At 44.2% G+C, this 19,786-nt stretch overlaps 4 protein-coding genes across 4 annotated transcripts; all 4 read right to left on the minus strand.

The window, feature by feature from the left end:
• Positions 1 to 495: 495 nt before the first annotated feature.
• Pmar_PMAR028648 (Deoxyribonuclease tatD, putative) lies at positions 496 to 3,607 on the minus strand. Its single transcript, XM_002787341.1, has 8 exons — positions 3,485 to 3,607; positions 2,769 to 2,873; positions 2,400 to 2,518; positions 2,222 to 2,347; positions 1,682 to 1,774; positions 1,518 to 1,636; positions 1,118 to 1,285; positions 496 to 740 (listed from the first exon to the last, which is right to left on the minus strand). Exons 1-8 carry the CDS (start codon positions 3,597 to 3,599, stop codon positions 581 to 583), a joined length of 1,005 nt encoding a protein of 334 aa, XP_002787387.1. The 5' UTR covers positions 3,600 to 3,607; the 3' UTR covers positions 496 to 580.
• Positions 3,608 to 9,870: 6,263 nt separating this feature from the next.
• Positions 9,871 to 10,109, minus strand: Pmar_PMAR028649 (hypothetical protein; the record flags this gene model as incomplete). Its single annotated transcript, XM_002787342.1, has 2 exons — positions 9,871 to 9,982; positions 10,032 to 10,109. Coding segments are annotated over 2 exons (190 nt in total), but the record flags the coding sequence as incomplete, so codon positions are not given.
• A 28-nt stretch (positions 10,110 to 10,137) lies between these two features.
• On the minus strand, positions 10,138 to 11,650 carry Pmar_PMAR028650 (hypothetical protein; the record flags this gene model as incomplete). The annotated part of the gene is made up of 4 exons (XM_002787343.1): positions 10,138 to 10,143; positions 10,482 to 10,769; positions 11,076 to 11,194; positions 11,593 to 11,650. 4 exons carry the CDS (start codon positions 11,648 to 11,650, stop codon positions 10,138 to 10,140), a joined length of 471 nt encoding a protein of 156 aa, XP_002787389.1.
• A 953-nt stretch (positions 11,651 to 12,603) lies between these two features.
• On the minus strand, positions 12,604 to 19,327 carry Pmar_PMAR028651 (hypothetical protein; the record flags this gene model as incomplete). Its single annotated transcript, XM_002787344.1, has 22 exons — positions 12,604 to 12,640; positions 12,683 to 12,752; positions 12,799 to 12,881; positions 13,003 to 13,103; positions 13,328 to 13,435; positions 13,696 to 13,737; positions 13,787 to 13,876; positions 13,920 to 14,017; positions 14,086 to 14,202; positions 14,426 to 14,488; positions 15,645 to 15,734; positions 15,797 to 15,846; positions 15,944 to 16,030; positions 16,455 to 16,592; positions 17,114 to 17,266; positions 17,320 to 17,499; positions 17,744 to 17,851; positions 17,896 to 17,963; positions 18,007 to 18,109; positions 18,530 to 18,699; positions 19,001 to 19,089; positions 19,237 to 19,327. 22 exons carry the CDS (start codon positions 19,325 to 19,327, stop codon positions 12,604 to 12,606), a joined length of 2,136 nt encoding a protein of 711 aa, XP_002787390.1.
• Positions 19,328 to 19,786: the final 459 nt, after the last annotated feature.

Raw genomic sequence — 19,786 nt, forward strand, 5'->3', positions numbered from 1 at the left:
GCACACGGACTCGCGATAGAGATAACACTACCACAAAAACAAACGAACGATTCAAAAACTCGGATTAGTCTGACACGCTAAGAGGGGGACAATCTGCACAATGGACCTTATCTGTATCTTCCACGCTCCGACCTAAGATACCTCCTACCATTTGAAATAACATCCCGGTTTAACAATGAGGGTCCTCCGTTGAGGCTGCAGCCCGACTGCCAACTGACAAGCCTTTCGCCATGCACAACATCCACCAAACGAAGATGACAAAATCATCGAAACAAAAACTGCTTCGCTCCGCTCAAGCTCCAATAACACAACCTTGAATATTCGTCCCCATCACGAAGACGATGAACCGCCTACCCACAACTCCATGAACCCCCCATCATTCTGAGGCCCAACAACGTAATATACCTGTAAACTTCAACTCACAGATGAAAATGTGAACAAATCAGCCAAACAAAAACCGCTCCGCTCCGCTAATAATACAAGTCAAATGTAACTCAGTAACTTCCAATTGCATCAGTGATAGCAGGTTTCAGTTCGAGGAGGAGGGAGGAATAAAAAACAACACAACAATACGGAAAAACTACCAAAAACCATCGTCATCAGAAGGATGCTCTTCCTCGTCAGCATCGACTTGTGAAATTTTTGGGAAAAGTTTGAGAACATTTTCCGTCGTCTGCTTTGTGACCTCCTCCGGGGTCACACCCAACAGCTCTGCCACAGCGTACGCTACAGCAACCGTCCTGACCAATCAAAACTTTCTCACCGATACAAAAATATGAGAGATTTTCCCACTAATATTTTAGTGACATGTCTGGATATGTTCCTGATGCCCATAAAATAGAACTCTGATTCAACGACATTGCCACGTTTTCCAACGAAAGATAGATCTTTTCAAAAATCCACAAGAAAATTCCCTAAAACTTTCCAATACCCCCCAGTCTTTAGTTTGCAACAACGGAAAAACCGGTCATCATTTCATAAACTCACCCCACCGGTCCACCCACAGGAGTAAAATGAGAGGAGAAAAAAATGTAAATTTTCCGGAAAAATACTCGCGAGAGATTACAAGCGAGTCCTACGGATGGAATCCCTCCCCCCTACTCCTCACCGTAGTTACCCCGCTGGCTCTGTCTTCTTAGTCCCCTTTAGACCCTCAACTTCATAATAATCATCATCACCTCGCATATACGGTGAATCCGTCTCCAACATTAGCCGAGATAATGGCAGATACCCACAAGATACCATTGATCGAATCGAGGCACCTCTTGCACGCATGCACACGTAACTATAGGGAACGTGGGATCAGGACAAGATGGACTACGACTATGAAGTAATATAAGTGATGACCATTATAGATGTACCACCATAGAAGAATAGCTGAGCCAGTTTATGTGATCGTGATTTTATTATTGTTTGATAATAATAAAATGTTATATAACATTGGAAGAAAAGTGATGAAAAAACGTCCCCCCTGAGGTTCGATCCCACGACCTTCCCACGACTAGCGCTACCACTACCCAGTTAGCCCAATCCAATAGCCCTTTTGTATGTACTCCTGTGCAATCTGCCGAGTGCCCGTAAAACAATGAAATACTGCCTGTTTCGGGTCGATCGAGTGCTTAGATAAAATACGCAACTACAACAAGCAGCGTCACGCGCCACAGAATTATGCCACTACTACACAGTCCTTGTCTGAACCCAGCGGCCCCCCACCCTTCACACGATCCCTCTCGTGCAGGAATAACGGCATGTGCAACTCGGACGCTAATGCTACCTGTACGGAGCTCTCAGAATGGAATTCCGATATACTCCGATAAGATTTAAATTCTGTTAACATTTTTTTTCTAATTTCGAACAACAGATGAAGTTATGTGTTCGTTTTTGCACAGTGCAAAACATCAACAAAATCCATAGCACTATTTTCCCATGAACCACTGTGGCGTGTTATGCCAACCCCAAGCTAGCCCTGGAGAGACTGGGCAGACTACAGAGTGTAACTATCATCATTGCCTGTACTCCAGACCCCTTATTAATCGATCTATATGTATCCGCACGACAGTGTTAATCTTCATTCCCGAATATGTCGAGCTCTTGAAGCTACACTCAAGGGCAGCAGGAGTTGCCACAGTGTTTACCTTCAATGCAACTGAGATATGCTCCTACCGGTTACGAGCTATTCTATCTAGTCTACTACATAACGACAAGCCTCCTAAAGAGCTACCTGTCTATCAAACCATTTCAATTGCTCTTCTCGTGTGGAGAACATTCTATCATAATCCAGCCCACATTCCCCGATCGCCACACAATACGGAGATGCTGCTAACCGTCGTAGTTCTGCAATGGTAGTCTGAAGAAAATGCAGGATGCCGGGATCGATCCGGGGACCTTTCAATTACTACTTCATCACAATTCTTCACCTCGTGAGGATGAACACCAGCTGTGAAGAACAACTTCGGCCGGTCACCAGACGGGACATTTTTAATTCTCTCACGACACAGCTGCTCAGCCCATTTAGACCCTAACAGAGTTTACGACCAAATTAAAATTATTGATACCACTCCACCCCCAACCGCTAAACGATTGAACCACAACACAGTATAAAACAGATCCGTTGTCAACTCTCAGGGCATTCCAAGATCTCAACACGCACTAGAGACTTTCCACGAATTCCAACGTTTACAAGATCTGCATCGAAATATCACTCCAGAAGCTGCCACGTTGGAAGCCTTGTTAAAACTCCTCCTCCTCCTCTTCCCAACATGCCTTACTTTTCACACTGGTCCCGGTGACAATGATCCTCTTTACCCCAGCAGCCAAGCTCCTACGTAGTTGCTGAGCTAATAGCCCATCACTGAGTGTGGCGATGTTGGCCCCTGAGGAGAGAAAGCTTACATACCGTTTATATACCATATCGAACCGGAATAAATCACCCATTTAAACGATGAATAATTGTAGATAGTTTACAACAGTGGGAAAATGTGCACATGGTCAACTACATGTGTTGGTGATAATATCAGAATTCTGAGGAATTTTTGCAAAACTTGATTTTTATACGCTTCTCGAACTGTATATAAATTCCTATATACTTAGTCAGCAAACTCCTGAGACCAGCTGAGGAAAGTAAACATATATTACAACACAGTGATTGTACAATTATGGCATTATGTTGGTCCGATTCGAGATTCACATCCGACGATTATATGCATTGGAGTTTCACAACTACCCGTTTTATGTGAAGTGGCGTCGTAAAACTCGGTGAAAAAAGCGAAATTCGCGGTGATATGTAGTAGTCGTGAAATATGTTTTTCAGTGAAAATTTTCACTAGTGTTTCTCATATCACTAGGGTGAAACTCCACTGCTATAAAAATCTTCATCGCTGATGTCCCCGAGTATACTGCATAAACTATAGTACTCCCTACGATGAAACAACCAGTCAAAAACGGTACCCTCTACCGGTCATCTCGTAACTACTTCTATTACTACCAATATCGACCAGGCCTTCCCCACTGCTTCCCATGCAACCCCATTTTCGCAACTCATCTAATACCAACTTCTCGGACACCTTATGGGGACGGCCGGTCCGTAGTGGTGACACCATTGACTATCACACCAAGGGAATGACAAACAGTCTTGGAGAAACCTATCCGATCTCCTCAGTTGAGCTCAGAAGTTCTACCGCTACTTTGTGAAATCGCCCACGAATTGAAAATTTCCCACAGATCTTCATACCGTCGCCAACACATGCATATGTTACCACACCAATTGCAACACAGAGACTTCTCCTAGATCAGTGATGACCATCACCCTCCCTCTCCTCCTCAAGAGTGTTGAAGGAATATATTTCCGCTTTCCTCAACTGAGCTCAGGAGTTTACTCACCAAACCTAAATTCAGAAATGTACAGAAACCATTAAGGAGTCTGTTCCCGCCCTTTCTCGCTGTAAAGAAGCGTACATATACTCGCTCGTCTGAGAGTGAATACGTTGAAGTGTATAACTTAGCATGTAATAAGATTATACTTAGCCTCCACACCCCTGTGAAATCGTGTTATCATTCATCATAATGTTCCGCACAACTTCCCAAAATTTCCTTCCAAAAATTTTATCATCGACATCAACACATGTAGTTGACCATGTGCATATTCCCCACACTGGAAGTCTTCAGGCTTAACACAATACAAGGGTTGTTATATAAACCAAGTAGAAGCACGTGCATGCATACCATACGGTACACTATCCCCTCTAATAGGGATCAGCCGAACTTCATCCATACTTTCAGCGCTGTGGCCGGTCGAGAACTCCCGAGGGTTCGTCGGAATTTCGTGGCGAAGCGACGCATTCCTGATAGCAGCAATCTTCATTACTCTACATAACAGTTGTGGCGTATTTATAAACATCCAAATGATAATATAAAAATCAATTTCAAGGTCTTCAACCAGTGTTTGGATATATATATTTGCTTTCCTCACCTGAGCTCAGGAGTTTACTCGCAAATTATAAAACTTTTTATACGAATTGTACAAAAACCAATATTAATTCCCAAAAATTTATCTACAATTTTCATACTGTAGTTGCCCCCGTGCATATTTTTCCACACTCACTCCATCGCGGCTAGTTTCTTCACGACCTCCTGCAGCCCCTTCGAGCCCTCCACCGCTAGGACATGAAAGTGTCGAGGACCTGTGCGGACCTATTTTGAATCTTCCACGGTGGACCTCACCCGTATCTTTATGAATATACTCTGTATATAACGGTGGTTGCAGCCTCCCCTCCTCGATGTTATGATGATGATGATGATAAGGATTGCTATCGCTCATGATCAACACTAAACACCGAGCATTAATCAGCACGCATGCACACGAAGATACGTGCAACTCTGGCAGCAGCTGAGCTGACTCTCACATCGGGGAAAATCCCTTAGGATTTCCACGCGATGATTGTAACAGCATATGCAATCATAATGTGATTTAATGCTATACCCCTATGGACCTGTGGCGTATGGGCAGATATTGGGGTATATCCCCAGAGTTCACCTACAACCCTTTTAGGAAGAAGTAGAGGTCATTTTACAATTATAATAATAACATATATCACTTCAGAGTTTCCAACATCAATTCACAATAATTCCGTCTCGCACAGTGTTTCTTCATTATAAATTAATAACAATTCTCTCAAAACTCTGCCGTTGCCAACGATCAGATCTCCCGAGAGAACTCATCCGCCCCTCATCATTAACTCAACATTTCCACCTCCACAATGGACCATATCATGCCAACGCCGCGCGTGTCCTCAACTTCATTTCTAACACTTTCTCTAGTTCCTCCAACTCCAACAGTGGAGGGTGTTGGCCGAACATCCTCCTCCTTATCAGAGACGTCGCCGAGACTATCTTATCAACTCTGAATAGATCCATACTGGACAACCTCACAGATCCTCGCTTGTGAAATACATTATTACGATAACCGTAAAACAGTAACATTATAATATCATCGCATGCATTCATATGACTTGAAAAAACATCTTGTTGATGACTCGTACTGTACGAGCCGTACATATTATAGTGACAATAATATATTCATCAAAGTGAGAATGAATATCAATCTCATTCTCTCCTTACTCTCCGAAAAACCAATACTCATCTCAGCAGCTGATACTAAAAGAGTTAATCACATATAAAATTCAGTTGGCATGAGTGACATCCGGGAACATTAAATGTATCTTCGCAGGCGACCGCGCCATAAGCACTTCAGAGTTTCTCACCCACAATTTCCCAACAATATGCATTGTTTCCATGCAATATAACTATATAAGAGGGGCTTATATTCGAAAATTTACCGTCAAAATCGCTCTGTAGAAAAAGTTACCTCTGCACACGCATTTTCTGTCTCTAGATGGTGCGTAGTGTACAGCCCACAGTGTTAGCCCTACTACTACTACGACAGGGCTTGACGCTGATACTATCATACACATTCCTCCACAACGAGACTGCTTACTCCCTCTGCATTTTCTCATTTTCACACTGCAATGTGCAGATCAATTCCATCACCTCGTCACTCGGAGGCTCAGCTAGGCCTTCACTCAAGTGGTAATCTAAATTCAAATTGATATATTCTTTCTGAATTTTTCAATTAATTTTTCCCTACTAACACTACTCTGTTACTATCAACTATTTTCTACCATATCGTTACCATTCCTTTTTGAATACTCCATACATATATTTCATATACATTTCGTTAGTATGCATTTCCTTTTTCCACCAGAGAGCACAGACTGCATTAGTCATTGATAAAATATGATATACCATCTCTTCGGTCCATCAGTGACTATCACATACAGTGCGGAACATTATACAACTCTCCCTTTCCCATTCACAAGAGATATACTACATATAACGACGATAACAACAATCGAAATCGATTGACCATTCCCTTCAGTGTTGGGATAATCTATGTTCGCTTTCCTCACCAGAGCTCAGTAATTATAGAAGTATACACCACGACTCCTGGGAGAGGTGTACGAAAACCAACAAGAATTTCCCCAAATTCTCCCAGCATCCTCATATTGCCATCAACACACGTAGTTGCATATTTTCTTGAGTTTCGAGGCGCGCGAAAATTCCCAGATCCTGTTGTAGTAACTCTTCTATTCTCATACAACGACTTACTCTCTGCATATTCTTCCGCGTGCGCACAAGATTCTTGCATAAATCTCAGGAAATCTTCCAAAGCCTGACGGAACGTCCGTCGATTAACAACCACACGAATCGCCATCACCCTCCTCGTGGACTCCTCCCCTTCACTTAATTCCAAAATCTGACAGACATCGAAGATCTGAGACAATAAAACAGAATATATAGGACCCCACATGCAGTGCTCCCTCAATAGTGGATCGCTCATCCGAGATATCGTCACCAGAATATGCATGCCTGTGATAGGATGCATAGAGTAATGGAGTAGAAGGTCCTACAGGGACTCCAATATTCCTCCTCCTCCCTTTTCCACCTCGATGGTCGGAGATGTTTCCTCTAAAGAGGCATGAGCAGCATACTATACCACAAATTGGTGTTTCACTCCAATCACTCCATACCCATCTACCATCTAGGTCTACCACACTTCACTGTCCACTTATCTAAACTCATTCGTCTACATAAACAGATAGTAAAATATTAACTTCTTTTCTAATCAGAAATTCTATCGTATCAATTTTTTCTCATACACTCCTGATAATAGATGGACAAATCTGTCAGAATACATTTGAGACAAACTGAAAACCCCACAACGGTCACTGTTACTATCGTGTTATATTCACTCTAGCACACCAGTTGAGGGCAAGAGGCTCATCTACAGATTCACAAGTCCACCTCCATTGCTGCATTTTACAACACAACTATAATAGGAACGATCTCGATTAAGAACCGAGATCTACATATTTCTCTCTCAAGTATTCCTGTCCATACATCTTTCGCTGTGTTATAAATATACTTCTATTCGAGAGAAAATGATCCGTTTGCACCCTCAGAAGGGTCGAATCGCAATACACAACTACTGTCATTGTAAATGACGTTTTAACAAAATGTTCTACACAAGTGTCTGTCGTAATCGTTGAATTCTTATGGTACTCGTCGCTCTAGCTTAGATTACTGTATTGATCATAAGGCGATAACCACTTAACCTTAACGTCTCTTATCTCACCTCAACAAGGGTACCACCGCTAAGCTAACCGTAGATGCAGAATCCCCCAGGTACAGGGCGTGATAAAAAATTGCACACTAATTTCCCATCCAGTTGGAGTTATCACACTCACCTTCCTGAGGAGCTCTCTCGAGCTGCGTTGTAGTTCCCTCTTGAGAGTTCACACTATCATTTCGTATCTAATGCAACTATGTAAGTTCCCAAGGAATGAACCTAGGCGATATCGTCGGTTCCTCTCGACCGGTTTTGTCACCGACGTGGGCCAATTGATATGAAATTGTAAAATATGTTTATTATTCTCCGAGAAATTCTCATAAATGTCGGAAAATAATGTTCACAATTCTCATTGAGAATCGATCTGAAACTATATCGCATACACTAAGTAGAACATTGCTATAAACATGTGATGTGATAAAAGTAACCCTTCGAGACTATGATATCATTAATCTCCGAAAATAACATAAATTTCCACATTTTCATATAAATTCAAGTACACTTCCCGGTTCTGGAATTTTGCATGAAATTACTTCACCCCGTACCGATAAGTGGCTCCCATCATTCACCTCCTCAGATGCGATCGCCTCGCGGTTGGGTACCCAGCGGAACTCGGCAGAGACCTCTGAGATGAAATTCTCATGTCAATCTCAATTTATTCACTATACCATCCGGATGAGTTCTTCTAATTCGATCATCAGATTAATTTCATTTTCCTCACCCTGTGAGTATTGCATCCCCTTTACAAGACTGCCGTCTCCCCCTTCCCCTTCCCTTCCCCCCTCATCCGAGATGCACCTCACAAGAACATCACTAACGAAATCAATTGACAACCTACATTTCCAAATCCGCTTGCTGTTCGCATCCCTTCGTCTGTCTCTCATACGCCGCCCTCGCCTCCTGAGCTGAGACCAGCCCGACTAGTATTCTCACAGTAGGAATGATTACACAGTTGTATTCCTCCCGAGGGGCAACGGAGTGCCACAAGATGAACTGTTTCAACTCCCTCCTCGAAGACCATCAATCTAATCATCGGCTAATTCGTATATTCGCATGAACAACGACGTGTGTTGATGATAATATGGAAAATTATGAGAAAATTTCGGGAAATTCTTTTTGCATTTTATACTCTTTCCCTCAAAAATGTGTGTGAACGCCTATAAATGGTGAGTGAGCTCCTGAACTCTGCTGAGAAGACCAACATATATTCCAACACTGGTCTAGTTGGCGCTCAATCGTCTGTAACCCAACACTAATTCAATAACAGTAATTTCGTTGAAGGGTTCAGTGTCGAAATATACGTCCGCTTTACTCTGCTCAGTTGAGGAGTATTCTCACTCATCATAGAGGTTTACATACGAATTCGAGGGGAAAAACCAATAGGGACCACGAAAAATTTTCCTAAATTTTTTCACATTTTTCGTATTGTGCATATTTCCTTACACAGTTATAAACTATCACCACAACACTCAGTAGTCCCCCTCCATAAGAGCCATCCTCTTCCCTCACCTCGGGCACAGTGTCCTTATGATCCCTAGTGATACACCCTTCGTCGTATGTATGCCAACCCTCACACGCATATCGATCGAATCAGCTAAACTGACCATCGCTCCGGCTATGTCAACTGCCTCTGAAATCTACTGATCCTACCACTCCAATAGAAACTCTCCGTTTTACTTAAAGTGTGATCAGTCTTATCCTCTAGTGAGAGCCCGCAAACAACTGTATAAGCCTCATCAGAGGTCTCCAACTTCAGTAAGGCTGTCCGCTGTCCTTCCATCAGCTTTCTGTCGAGCTCATTGAAGTACTTATTGAGTAACTCTATCGCCCTCGCTGGTGTGCACGATGATACTTCCTCTACTAAGCTGAAGTGAATCAGTCATATACTCTAAACTCGTATAATACGAGTTTCGAGTATATGACTAATACGAACATACGTAAATACGACGTATACGGAACATTAATACGAGTCGTATTAATGCTAACGCCATCAAGTTGAAAACGAAAATAATTGAAATTATGATTCTCACCAAGTGACAACAGACACTTCTTCGTAGTTGTCCAGGTCCCCATATACTCCATTTAGGAGTCTATCCACAGTGTGTCGTGGTAGACTTCTGTGTAGAATCGTTAAGGCCATACGATGCCTCGCCTATGCCGATTCAATTCAGCTCTCATATCACAACAGCCGATCTTACTTCCAGTTTGAGCATCTCGCGAAGTCTCACTTGGGTGTTTATTCTTGCCAACAGTTCCGTTTTCTCAAACGGTTTAGTGACATAATCGTTGCAGTTATACCTTCACTCGACCAGCAGTGTCTCTCAGAAGGATGTTCTTCCCATCTCACTTGAGACCCTTTATCACGTCATCACTTGAATTTTTAGCTGATATCATGATTATTGGCAAATCGAGGGGATATTCTTCCCTCAGTGTAGCGCACACTTCATAGCCGCTCAGACCTATACACGAACCCTGTGCACGAAAATATACACATTTTCAACCACATATGTTGATGGCGATATGAAATTTTTGGGAAATTCTGGTTGATTTCTGTACATTTCTACCCAAGGTCGTATACAAACTCCTTTGATTAATGAGAAAACTTCCAAGATCAGCTAAGGAAAGCCGACATATATTACAACACTCACATGTGTCGGTGACAATATGGAAATTTTGGAGGAATTCTGGGAAATTCTCGTTGGTTTCTGTAAACTTCTACCCACATTCGTATGCAAACTTATATAATAAACGTGGAAACTCCTAAACTCAGTTGAAGAAAGTGAACATATTTCCTTACCACACTGCCGTTGACAACAGTGTACCGAACCAATCGATCATTGCATTCGAGATTAAAGAACTCACCCGGCATCATAACATCGAGTAGAATAAGATCTGGCAGAGTTGTGGTATTGGCCATGTATTGTAATGCCTCGAAACCATCCATGGCCTGATGTACCACAAATTCCGCAGATTCCAACACAGTAGCGATGACTATCTGGTTAATAGGATCATCATCAACCGACAGTATCTGGACAACAACAACAACAACCAAGGCATGCTCCCTATCTCCTCGAGTCGTTATAGTCTAAAAATAATTTTGTCCATACTGAGCCATTAACAATAATTTTGTATGTATATAGCGCTTGATATGAATTCGTTCAACGACCTCTCTTATATGTTTTAGGACCTCCTTATTGAGGAATGGATGAGTATTCTATTAGAGCTAACCTGAGCCTCATAACAATTCCCAACTTCGCACACGAATTCACATTCCTCTGAGATTCCTCGTTAACTAATTTAGCAGAGTAAGTCGCATGAACGTGGAATAAATACTATAGTGGAGCTCAGCAACACTCGAATGAAACCATCACAAGTGTTGAGAATACACCACCTCGTAGGGCTCTCCAGACTTGAGTGCATCTAGGTGGTCTAATGATGGTCTCGAGAGGTAACCACGAGAAACCAAACCATAGTCATCGTATTGTGCTGCATCATCTGTAGTGGTGTTAGCTGATAAGGATCCGTCCATTTCAATGAGTTAATACGATGAGTACTGCTGTTTGTACTATCATTCCTCATTTTACAATTTCTAGAATGACGATCATACTACTATCATTTACAGGCATTTTCATACGCCTATTTTATCTATAGTGTGATATTTAACCGTATTATTATATCTTCATTGATCTAATATCAAGATGATAGTATTATAACTTGATCGTATTCATTTATTAATGTAGTTTCACCCGTTTTACGCGAAGTGGCGTGAATTTAGGTGAAAAACACGATATTCGCGATATGCTGTAGTCGTGAAATATGTTGTTCACTGGTGTTTTTCATATTACGGGTGGAACTCCAATAATAATATCAAACAATATGAAGATATAAAAATATAAATATGGGAGTACCAATTATAGGGTCCTCCTGAGGGAACTGGTCCGACAGACGAATCAAATCAACAACCATTTCCAGACAATCTATACGAAAATGCCATCACCGTTGGAATATATGTTCGTGATTCTCACGTGAGTTCAGGAGTTTATATACGACTTAGAGTAGAAGTGTACAGAAGTCAATGAGAATTTCCCAAAATTTTCTCAGAATTTCCACCAACACATGTAGTTGACTATGTGAATATTCCCTCACACCCCACGCCATGTGCTTCACGCGTGTCAAAGTATCGCCCAATGCTTTCATGGGCTCAACCGTTTTCACGGCTTTCTCCATTCTTCCAATGAACGACAATCATTAACTCTTCTAGAACCTAGAAGATCCTACATCTTACAACATGACTATGAACATCATCAGGGAAATAATATCCGATTGACGTCCGAAAGCATTATTTGCTGATGTATTCCGGTAATGATATCAGTGATTTGGGTTATAGTGAGGATACGGGTACCAACGAGTCCATGCAGACTGATGACTCTGGTCCTACCCATTCAATTAGCTTCCATCCTTACACAAATATCCTTTAATAGTGATATTCGGTCCTACGAGCTCGTCCAATCTATGTAGTGTTCGCCACTTCTACGTTCACGTCGTACCAAGTAATACGACAGCGCCGAGGCAGCAACTCGAACGGTAAAGCGCCGAGAACTGTTCTGAAGATTTCGTCCTAAAACCGGTGTCCACCAGAAATACGATGAACGACTATGCGACTATTTCGAGTTTAAACTCGCGTGTAAGTGGGAGTTCCAGAACATGATGTGATCTAGGTCTGTTGTGCTGCGTTTGTGTGACTAAAAAACCGTAGAGCAACCCCGAAAATAGGGTTTAACGACAACGGGAGTGTATCGCGTTGAAATTCCAACATGGCACGAGTAGTTCTGACTTATTTACATCATACCATACACAACAACACATAGTCCTGAATCATACAGAGACATACAAACTACGGGTTCATGAACCAGAGACTATCATTCTTCACCAGCTATGATGATGTCTTCTTTTCTCCTAACAATTATTCAATATAAAACCCATACCACTCCTCCTTACAATAGCAACTCTTGGCTATTGTGAAGGCGATGTACATCCGCATCAATGTGCTCCAACACCGACTGGGCCTCTGAAAGTAGTAGTATGTAACGGAGAGAAGGAAGTCCCGTCCCAACCTGTGTGTTCTAATAAGCCCGATTCGATCACATCAGAGAGCTCAGCTTGCAACTGCTGAACAACTGTTCCTACTTTCTGGTACCTGATAGTCCACGAAAGACCCCCGTTGATAATCCACCGAGACAAGGACGCCATCCTTCAAATGCATGTATGTATAATCGTACACATGTCCAAGTAATCACTAAAAACACACAGGCTCTCACCTTTGCGATAGATGAACAATTCTCGCAGGCATCCGGTCGAGCAAGGCCTCAGCTTCTCGAAGGTGGACATCTACTTCCGAACGCACGTTGTACCATACGGGCTGCAAAGAGCACATCATCATAATCATGATTGGGAGTGGCACTCCTTGATCATCTATTTCCCCTTCAGGATCACTTCCCGTACCGAAATGACGCATCGTAAACAAGCTATCTACTTCAATAACCATTTGGTATCAAGTGGAACCGAACGAGAAATACATTCGCACAGGAACTTCGGTCATATCATCGGCACCGCGAGCAGCAACTTCCACAAGGCAGTACTTGCCTTCAAGTTGTTGAAGACCTTGTCCAGCTGACCACCTTTCTTGTTATCCTCTTCCCCTTGCTCATCGTATCCCTCAGTAGGATCAGGGAACAATAGCTCCGTCACGGCCTGAATAGTAGTAGTAACCGAGGGCCTCGGTCCGAGGCCTTTCCGTCGCTCGTCAATTCGCCACAAGGCGGCACCAGATGAACACTATTCCCATCCTTCGATCCTCTCAATGGATGACATCAATAGTATTCTCAAGAGCACATCCCAGGCTAGTGATGCCTGGGATATGCATCCCAGTGAATCCTAGTGAATCCCAGGCTTCAAATTCGTCCCATTAAAGAACGAATTTCCTACAGAGAGCGCTGTGCTATGAAACTTACTTCGATAGTTTTCCGACTACCCTCCACGAAGAGATGCAGAATCTAAAATTACACCCAATGAGCATAGCTGACCACGCCACCCTTCCAAGACCATAGCATTCCTCATACAACTCTGCTTATCGTCTCCATGGTCTCTCAATAGACTCTGAACGATCTTCCAGTCACCAAGCCCCATCAGAACCTGTTCATAGCAGTAACCACCATCAGGAGCAACATGGGCTCACCTTCATTTTGGCATCTTCTACAGTCCTTAGCAACAAGCCTGCTATCTCCGGCTGGCCAGGGACGATTTCCACCTTCAACGCTCGCGTATAGAAACTCGCTGAGGAGCTCAATAGTTGTCCCAATGTTAAACAGTGAAACTAACGACAGTTAAGAGATAGGCCCCACCAAGCACGTTAAGATAAGTTTCTCTTTGTATACTCAAAAGCTCAGAGCTCGGAGTCTCAGTCGAGCCCGGTATGTCATCGCCGTCCAGGGCCGCCAGTGACCTCCGGAATGTTGGGCCTGATGAATTCTTCAAAATTGCTCAACACAGATGATACCCCCACTACTGGGTCTGTAATGATAGAGTACACCACCAGTAATACTCGCCCGTCGCTGCAATAAGGAGTTAATCGCAGCTTGTGGTGGTGCATGGAGGTATCTCCACGTACTAGGACACAGCTCCTCTACCGCATCTACGCGGTGTTGTCAACCAATTCTGGGGTGTGTGAGAGGGATAACTCACCTGTGGAACCGTGGCGGTTTATCGCTTTCCTCAGCTGAGCCCGGACAGCTTCCATCTTGATGACTACCGAAAACTAAGAGGACATCCTATTCCCCTCTGGAGTTCATATTGATGATCCTAGCCTGGGGATGAGAAAGGCCGAGAAGATCCACAAGAGGTCCGCACGTCATTGCATTTATGATGAGGCTCATCCAGGCCAAACCTGAACGCACGTGATGATAGTATAATCACTTCAAGTACACATTATATCACGGAGATAACTTTCACAAATGTCCTGAGGCGGGCAAGTCCTGCACTTGCTCAACTCACGTGAGTCGACTGAACTCAAACCCATGATGTACAATTGTGGCACTGCCACTAACGAGGAAGCGTCAGCATCACCGGAATGGATTTCTACCTGTACTGATTCATTACACTTGGAAGTCGATACTACCGAAGCCTCGATGCGGAGCGAGAAGGGCTGTCCGCTCAGCTAGAGTGGTGAATCGAAGCTGTCAAATTGCTTGACAATATTCTGAAGTTGTCGGATACCTTCTGGGTTAATGTCTACAGGCGAGACTGGCTCCGAAAGAAGTGTCCGTCCCCTCGAGAGCGTCCCATCCCTGCTAGCGCCTATCCCTGCGGACTCTACCAGTGAATTGTTGTAGCTCGTGAACGCAATCAATATGCACTCAACGTCAGTTCTTGTCTCCTTACGGGGGCAGTATCCATTTCACTATGGAACTCTTTTGTAAGGTGCCATAAGCGCCAACTACATATAGTTTCATTCCAACATCATATGTAGTTGACTAGATCCGAGTCCGAACTTGGAGTTACCGCCTAAATCTAGCCACAGGATGACGAGTCGTAGGAGGGTGGATTGCCGACAGCGCTGGCCTGGACGGCTTCCATGGAATAGCTCTTCCCCTGTAACCCACATATCCGACTCCCCATCATCTTCAGACTCCTCGGCACGGAGTCGTCAAAATTTACTCCTGAGGCTTCTGCATATCGTAGACGCTGGTTACGATGTTGTATGGAGAACCATGTGAGCAAAGTCAACGACGGGGAATTTCGTAGTGAGCGTAGGATTGCTACTGTACCAGTGTCCAACGAGCAATTAAGTTGACACAGAGTGCCCCGGCGCACACGTTGTGTGCCAGTGTCACACAACTGTGACAGCGACACAACGGGGGTATTCAGGGATTTTCAAACAGAGCCAAGATCCCCCTGTAGTCACCTCCATAGTAGAAGAATACTTGAGTAGCCTGGGCATCGTCGAGGAACGAAGACCTCGATAAAGATACGGCCAGGGCCATGGAAACTCCCCCTGAACGACATACAACTCAAACCTGTCAGGTTTGCAGATGAGCCACGAGCTTTTTGGTGTACCTCTGAGGCCTCCACTCCACGCAGTTAGAGTGAGTTCTTTCCAAGAATACCTGACATTGGGGGATCTTTAAATTTGGACTGGTCCGATCCCTTCGAAGAATTCCAATAACAACAGAGTTTTCGAAATGACGACTTCAGCCTAATTACTCCTCGCCAACACTGTTGATGAGAGGAGAGAGGGTGAAGACCATGATCGCTCGACTGGCACTCGTTGCAAGGTACAAGATGAACAACCTGAACGATAGGCACAGCAGAATGGAACCGCCCTAAACTTCACGATTAGTCTTCATGTTGACAACGTCAAGATGTGATAGCATATGCCCAGGTGAAGCCAAGATGCTTTATAATGAAGCTCCATCTAATAGATGGAGCTTCATTATAAAGCATCTTGGATATAGATGAAGGATATAGATGGCATCTATATCCTCCAAGAGTCCGCACGACACTCCTTCAAAAGTCGTACTCACCAGAGAAATTCTATGGGCTGCGCACGGTAACAGGCATCGCCAAAGAGAACTCCACCGAGGAAAAACACAACTGCGTTCGAGACAAATTCCATCACCGACCAGAACGAGTCAATAGATTCGCCGCTTATCAACAACGGGCGCATCCTGAGAACGATTACGTGGCGCGCGATAATAATCACGTGCAGCAGCACCTCCAAGAAAGCATCATCCCAGCCGTGAACGTCGTGATGACTCCCGACATCCCGAAGTAGACCTCCGCAATAAAGAAGGATGCATATGCAGTAACCAGAGATATACATGTCTGCAATGTAAGATCGTACTGCCCGAACCTGAGTCGCTCAACAGAGAACCAACAAGTAGAATACATGCACCCCTCTACTTCAGCATAGCAGCTTCTGTTTGAAAATATTGTACAAAATAGTACAAAAACCCGGAAATAGCAACGCTAGGAACTTCAGAATATTCGGGATCCAATGAACACTTGACTGCAAAGGCTGCCCACGAGAGCTCCCCTTTTTGTCAGCTCTTATTCATACAGGTAAGAGAAACAACTTTGACATCACAAGCAGATTGCCGACCACGGTGTTCGCGTCTAGACTGCATGTTTGACATTGTAAATCGTCTATTTCGCAAGAAGTCACCTTGTATCGTTGCGAAATGCGCAACTTGCGAAATGGACCAAAAATGAGATATAGGAATATAACACCCTGAGGCGGGTACCTGTTCCTGACATGAGACATCGCAGACAGCCCATGAATGCCCAAGAGCATGCCCAACGACACCGATCCAATCACTGCTCGCACAAGATACACTGCGATATCAACTGAGGAGATATACAGAATCTTATCACAGAGCGTGCGCGATCAGAACCCATTCCACGTACGCGCTCCATAGGGCGAAATCTGGTCGTCCAGCTCGGTCTTCGCCACGGAATAGAGGACGATGAGCATTCCATCGCCCAACAAACTCTCCGTTTCCATCAACGTTTTCAATCGCTGCGTAGCTGAGGTGAATAAAATGCTCCCATAAAATTACACACTAAACGCATTTCCCTACACCCCAACGCTCTCAATATCCAAATCGCAGCCGTCGGCTCCGTCCCCGACACCACCGCTCCAAAGCAGACACTCAGAGCCACAGGCCAATCTCGAGTCGATGGTAGGAACCTGCTGAACCGCCCATCTCGAGACGACCGGTACGAGAGCCTTCACCGTGTCGGGAGAGAGGACAGGAAGGCTGATATGAGGAAGCCGAAAGTCGCCATCAGTGTTGCTCTGAGAATGAGGACCAAGTTCATGTCAATGTGGGGTAATCAACAGTGGCTGCAGGAGGTATATACCTGCTAATACTAGCATTGACGAAGCTTCGACACTTCTTACAGCAAAACTATACAAATTTCGCAACAGTTTACCGAGAAAACTTCACTATCGTTGAGTCCTCCTACTCTACCCCTCTCGCTGGTGAAACACAGAAGACTCACTGAAGGAGACTTCCTCGGACCAGATTCGCATCCAGGGCGAGTACGTCACCGAACATGAGCATTGGGATGAAGACGAAGCATAGGAGCTGCGGATCGACAAGAAGCCACCTGAACCGTCACTCGCCACGAAATTCGGTAGGTAAAATCGTTACGTCTGAATACTGTCGCCCAATATGCCCCACTCATACAACGGAACATTGTGGAGAAGGACCGCTAGTAACTGTGGTATAATCGATCACGCGATCGATTTGGGAGTATTTTACCATGCCCAGTTTGAAGACAGCAACAGTTGGTGGAAGAACCTTCACGAAATTGGCACACACCCAGCAAAGGAAAATACCCATACCGACGGCTACTATGATGAACCTGAAATTACACCCCTCAGGCGACAGGCTATTTCGCGCGCCACGAAATTCACCACCTACGCTGGATGTACCGCGAATCATCCAAATTGCAGTGTTTGTCTATGTTTATTCGTCCGACAAAACATAGTCGAACGTAGGCGATAAAACCAAGGAATGATTGTGACACGATCGACTGCACTGTATCGCAGAGTCCTCCAACAGCCCGCTCTGGTTATGGCAATCGCCAAATACAATATCTCTGCTGAATATATTGATTTCGAACCTCAGACTCTATTTTGGAGCTCATTCTACTTCATCAAATGCGAGACAAATACCAAGTCCGATCTCCATAATTGATCTATCCTGCATGGCCCGATGATCGGTCTAAATTCCCCATTGAGGGAGTAAAAAAAGTATAGCATGATTCCACCACACAACTCACAGTATCGGGTAGTGTTGGCCGCCACTCTGCGCGGCCACTCCAACTTGTTTCCCATGAGATCCTCCGACTCGTTGCTTCGCTCCGCCGACTTCATTATCATTTTTCCCATGACCAGTGAGCTCCGCATGTAGCTGCTGTACCACTCTATCATGCTGAGCTTCAGCAGACGACTGCAACGATGAGCGTACGAAACAAAGCCTCTCCAAACGACCATCTATATACACTATATACTTCCTACAACGTCGCACTATGAAAGATTCACATACACAAACGATATGACATTAACCACTTAATGATGACTCTTTACCCCTCCCCATCCTCGAAATCTTCAACTGGTCTTCTGCTTTAACCAATGAGCAACACATAGAGACTCCCCCTCTACCACAAGGCTACTATCATCCAACTGCTACTACTACCAATGCATCCATAACAAGTACTCTCAAGCTCGGATGAATCCACCGACACTCCTACCCGTGCCCTCATAACGAGGTCCTTATACAGCGCCTCCCCGACTACCACCCACTCCCCCTGTTCAGTTTCGTACAAATTCCCACCAGTCGCTGAGGAGAAAAGCCAACACTCGCAATCTTCACACTAATGACTTTAATAATAACCCATTTCGAGAACTGCTCTACCCCTTACACCACATCAGCAGCGCACAGCGAAGATTCTTATAAAGATACCCCTACCGGGTAGGGCCTACCCACCAGCCTGGAGACAGAGCTTATCAGGCAAGGCCTCCTCGATATCGACTACTGCATCAATGGGATCCTCCGCCCGGATACTCCAACACACCATTACAACATACAGGAACATCGCCGAATACATTCCCAATAAAACAAGAGCTGCAAATGTTTAATTAACCAATTCTGCACGCATGCACACAACACGCATACACCGAAAGATTCTCAATATTGCACTAGTTTTGTTTGTTATATATACTCAAATCAACCGTTGGGCAGTCGAGCACGCTTGTTCAAGGCCGCCCCTTGTTGTTGCTGATCCTCCCGACCCGACTTGTATAGAGATGCTGCACCTGATGATAAGGGTATTCATATCAACATACCATCGTCAACAGTTTTGGAAAATATGCACATGGTCATCTGTTGGTGACAATATGAAAACTCTGTGGGGATTTTGGCAGATGTTTATTGGTTTCTGTACATTTCTACCGTGAGAAAACTCCTGAGCTCACTTGAGGAAAGCGAACATATATTCCGACACTGATAGTCAACTTAACATACTCTCGTATGCAGA

Source organism: Perkinsus marinus (genome assembly GCF_000006405.1).
Source record: "Perkinsus marinus ATCC 50983 genomic scaffold scf_1104296929422, whole genome shotgun sequence".
Taxonomy (NCBI): domain Eukaryota; phylum Perkinsozoa; order Perkinsida; family Perkinsidae; genus Perkinsus; species Perkinsus marinus.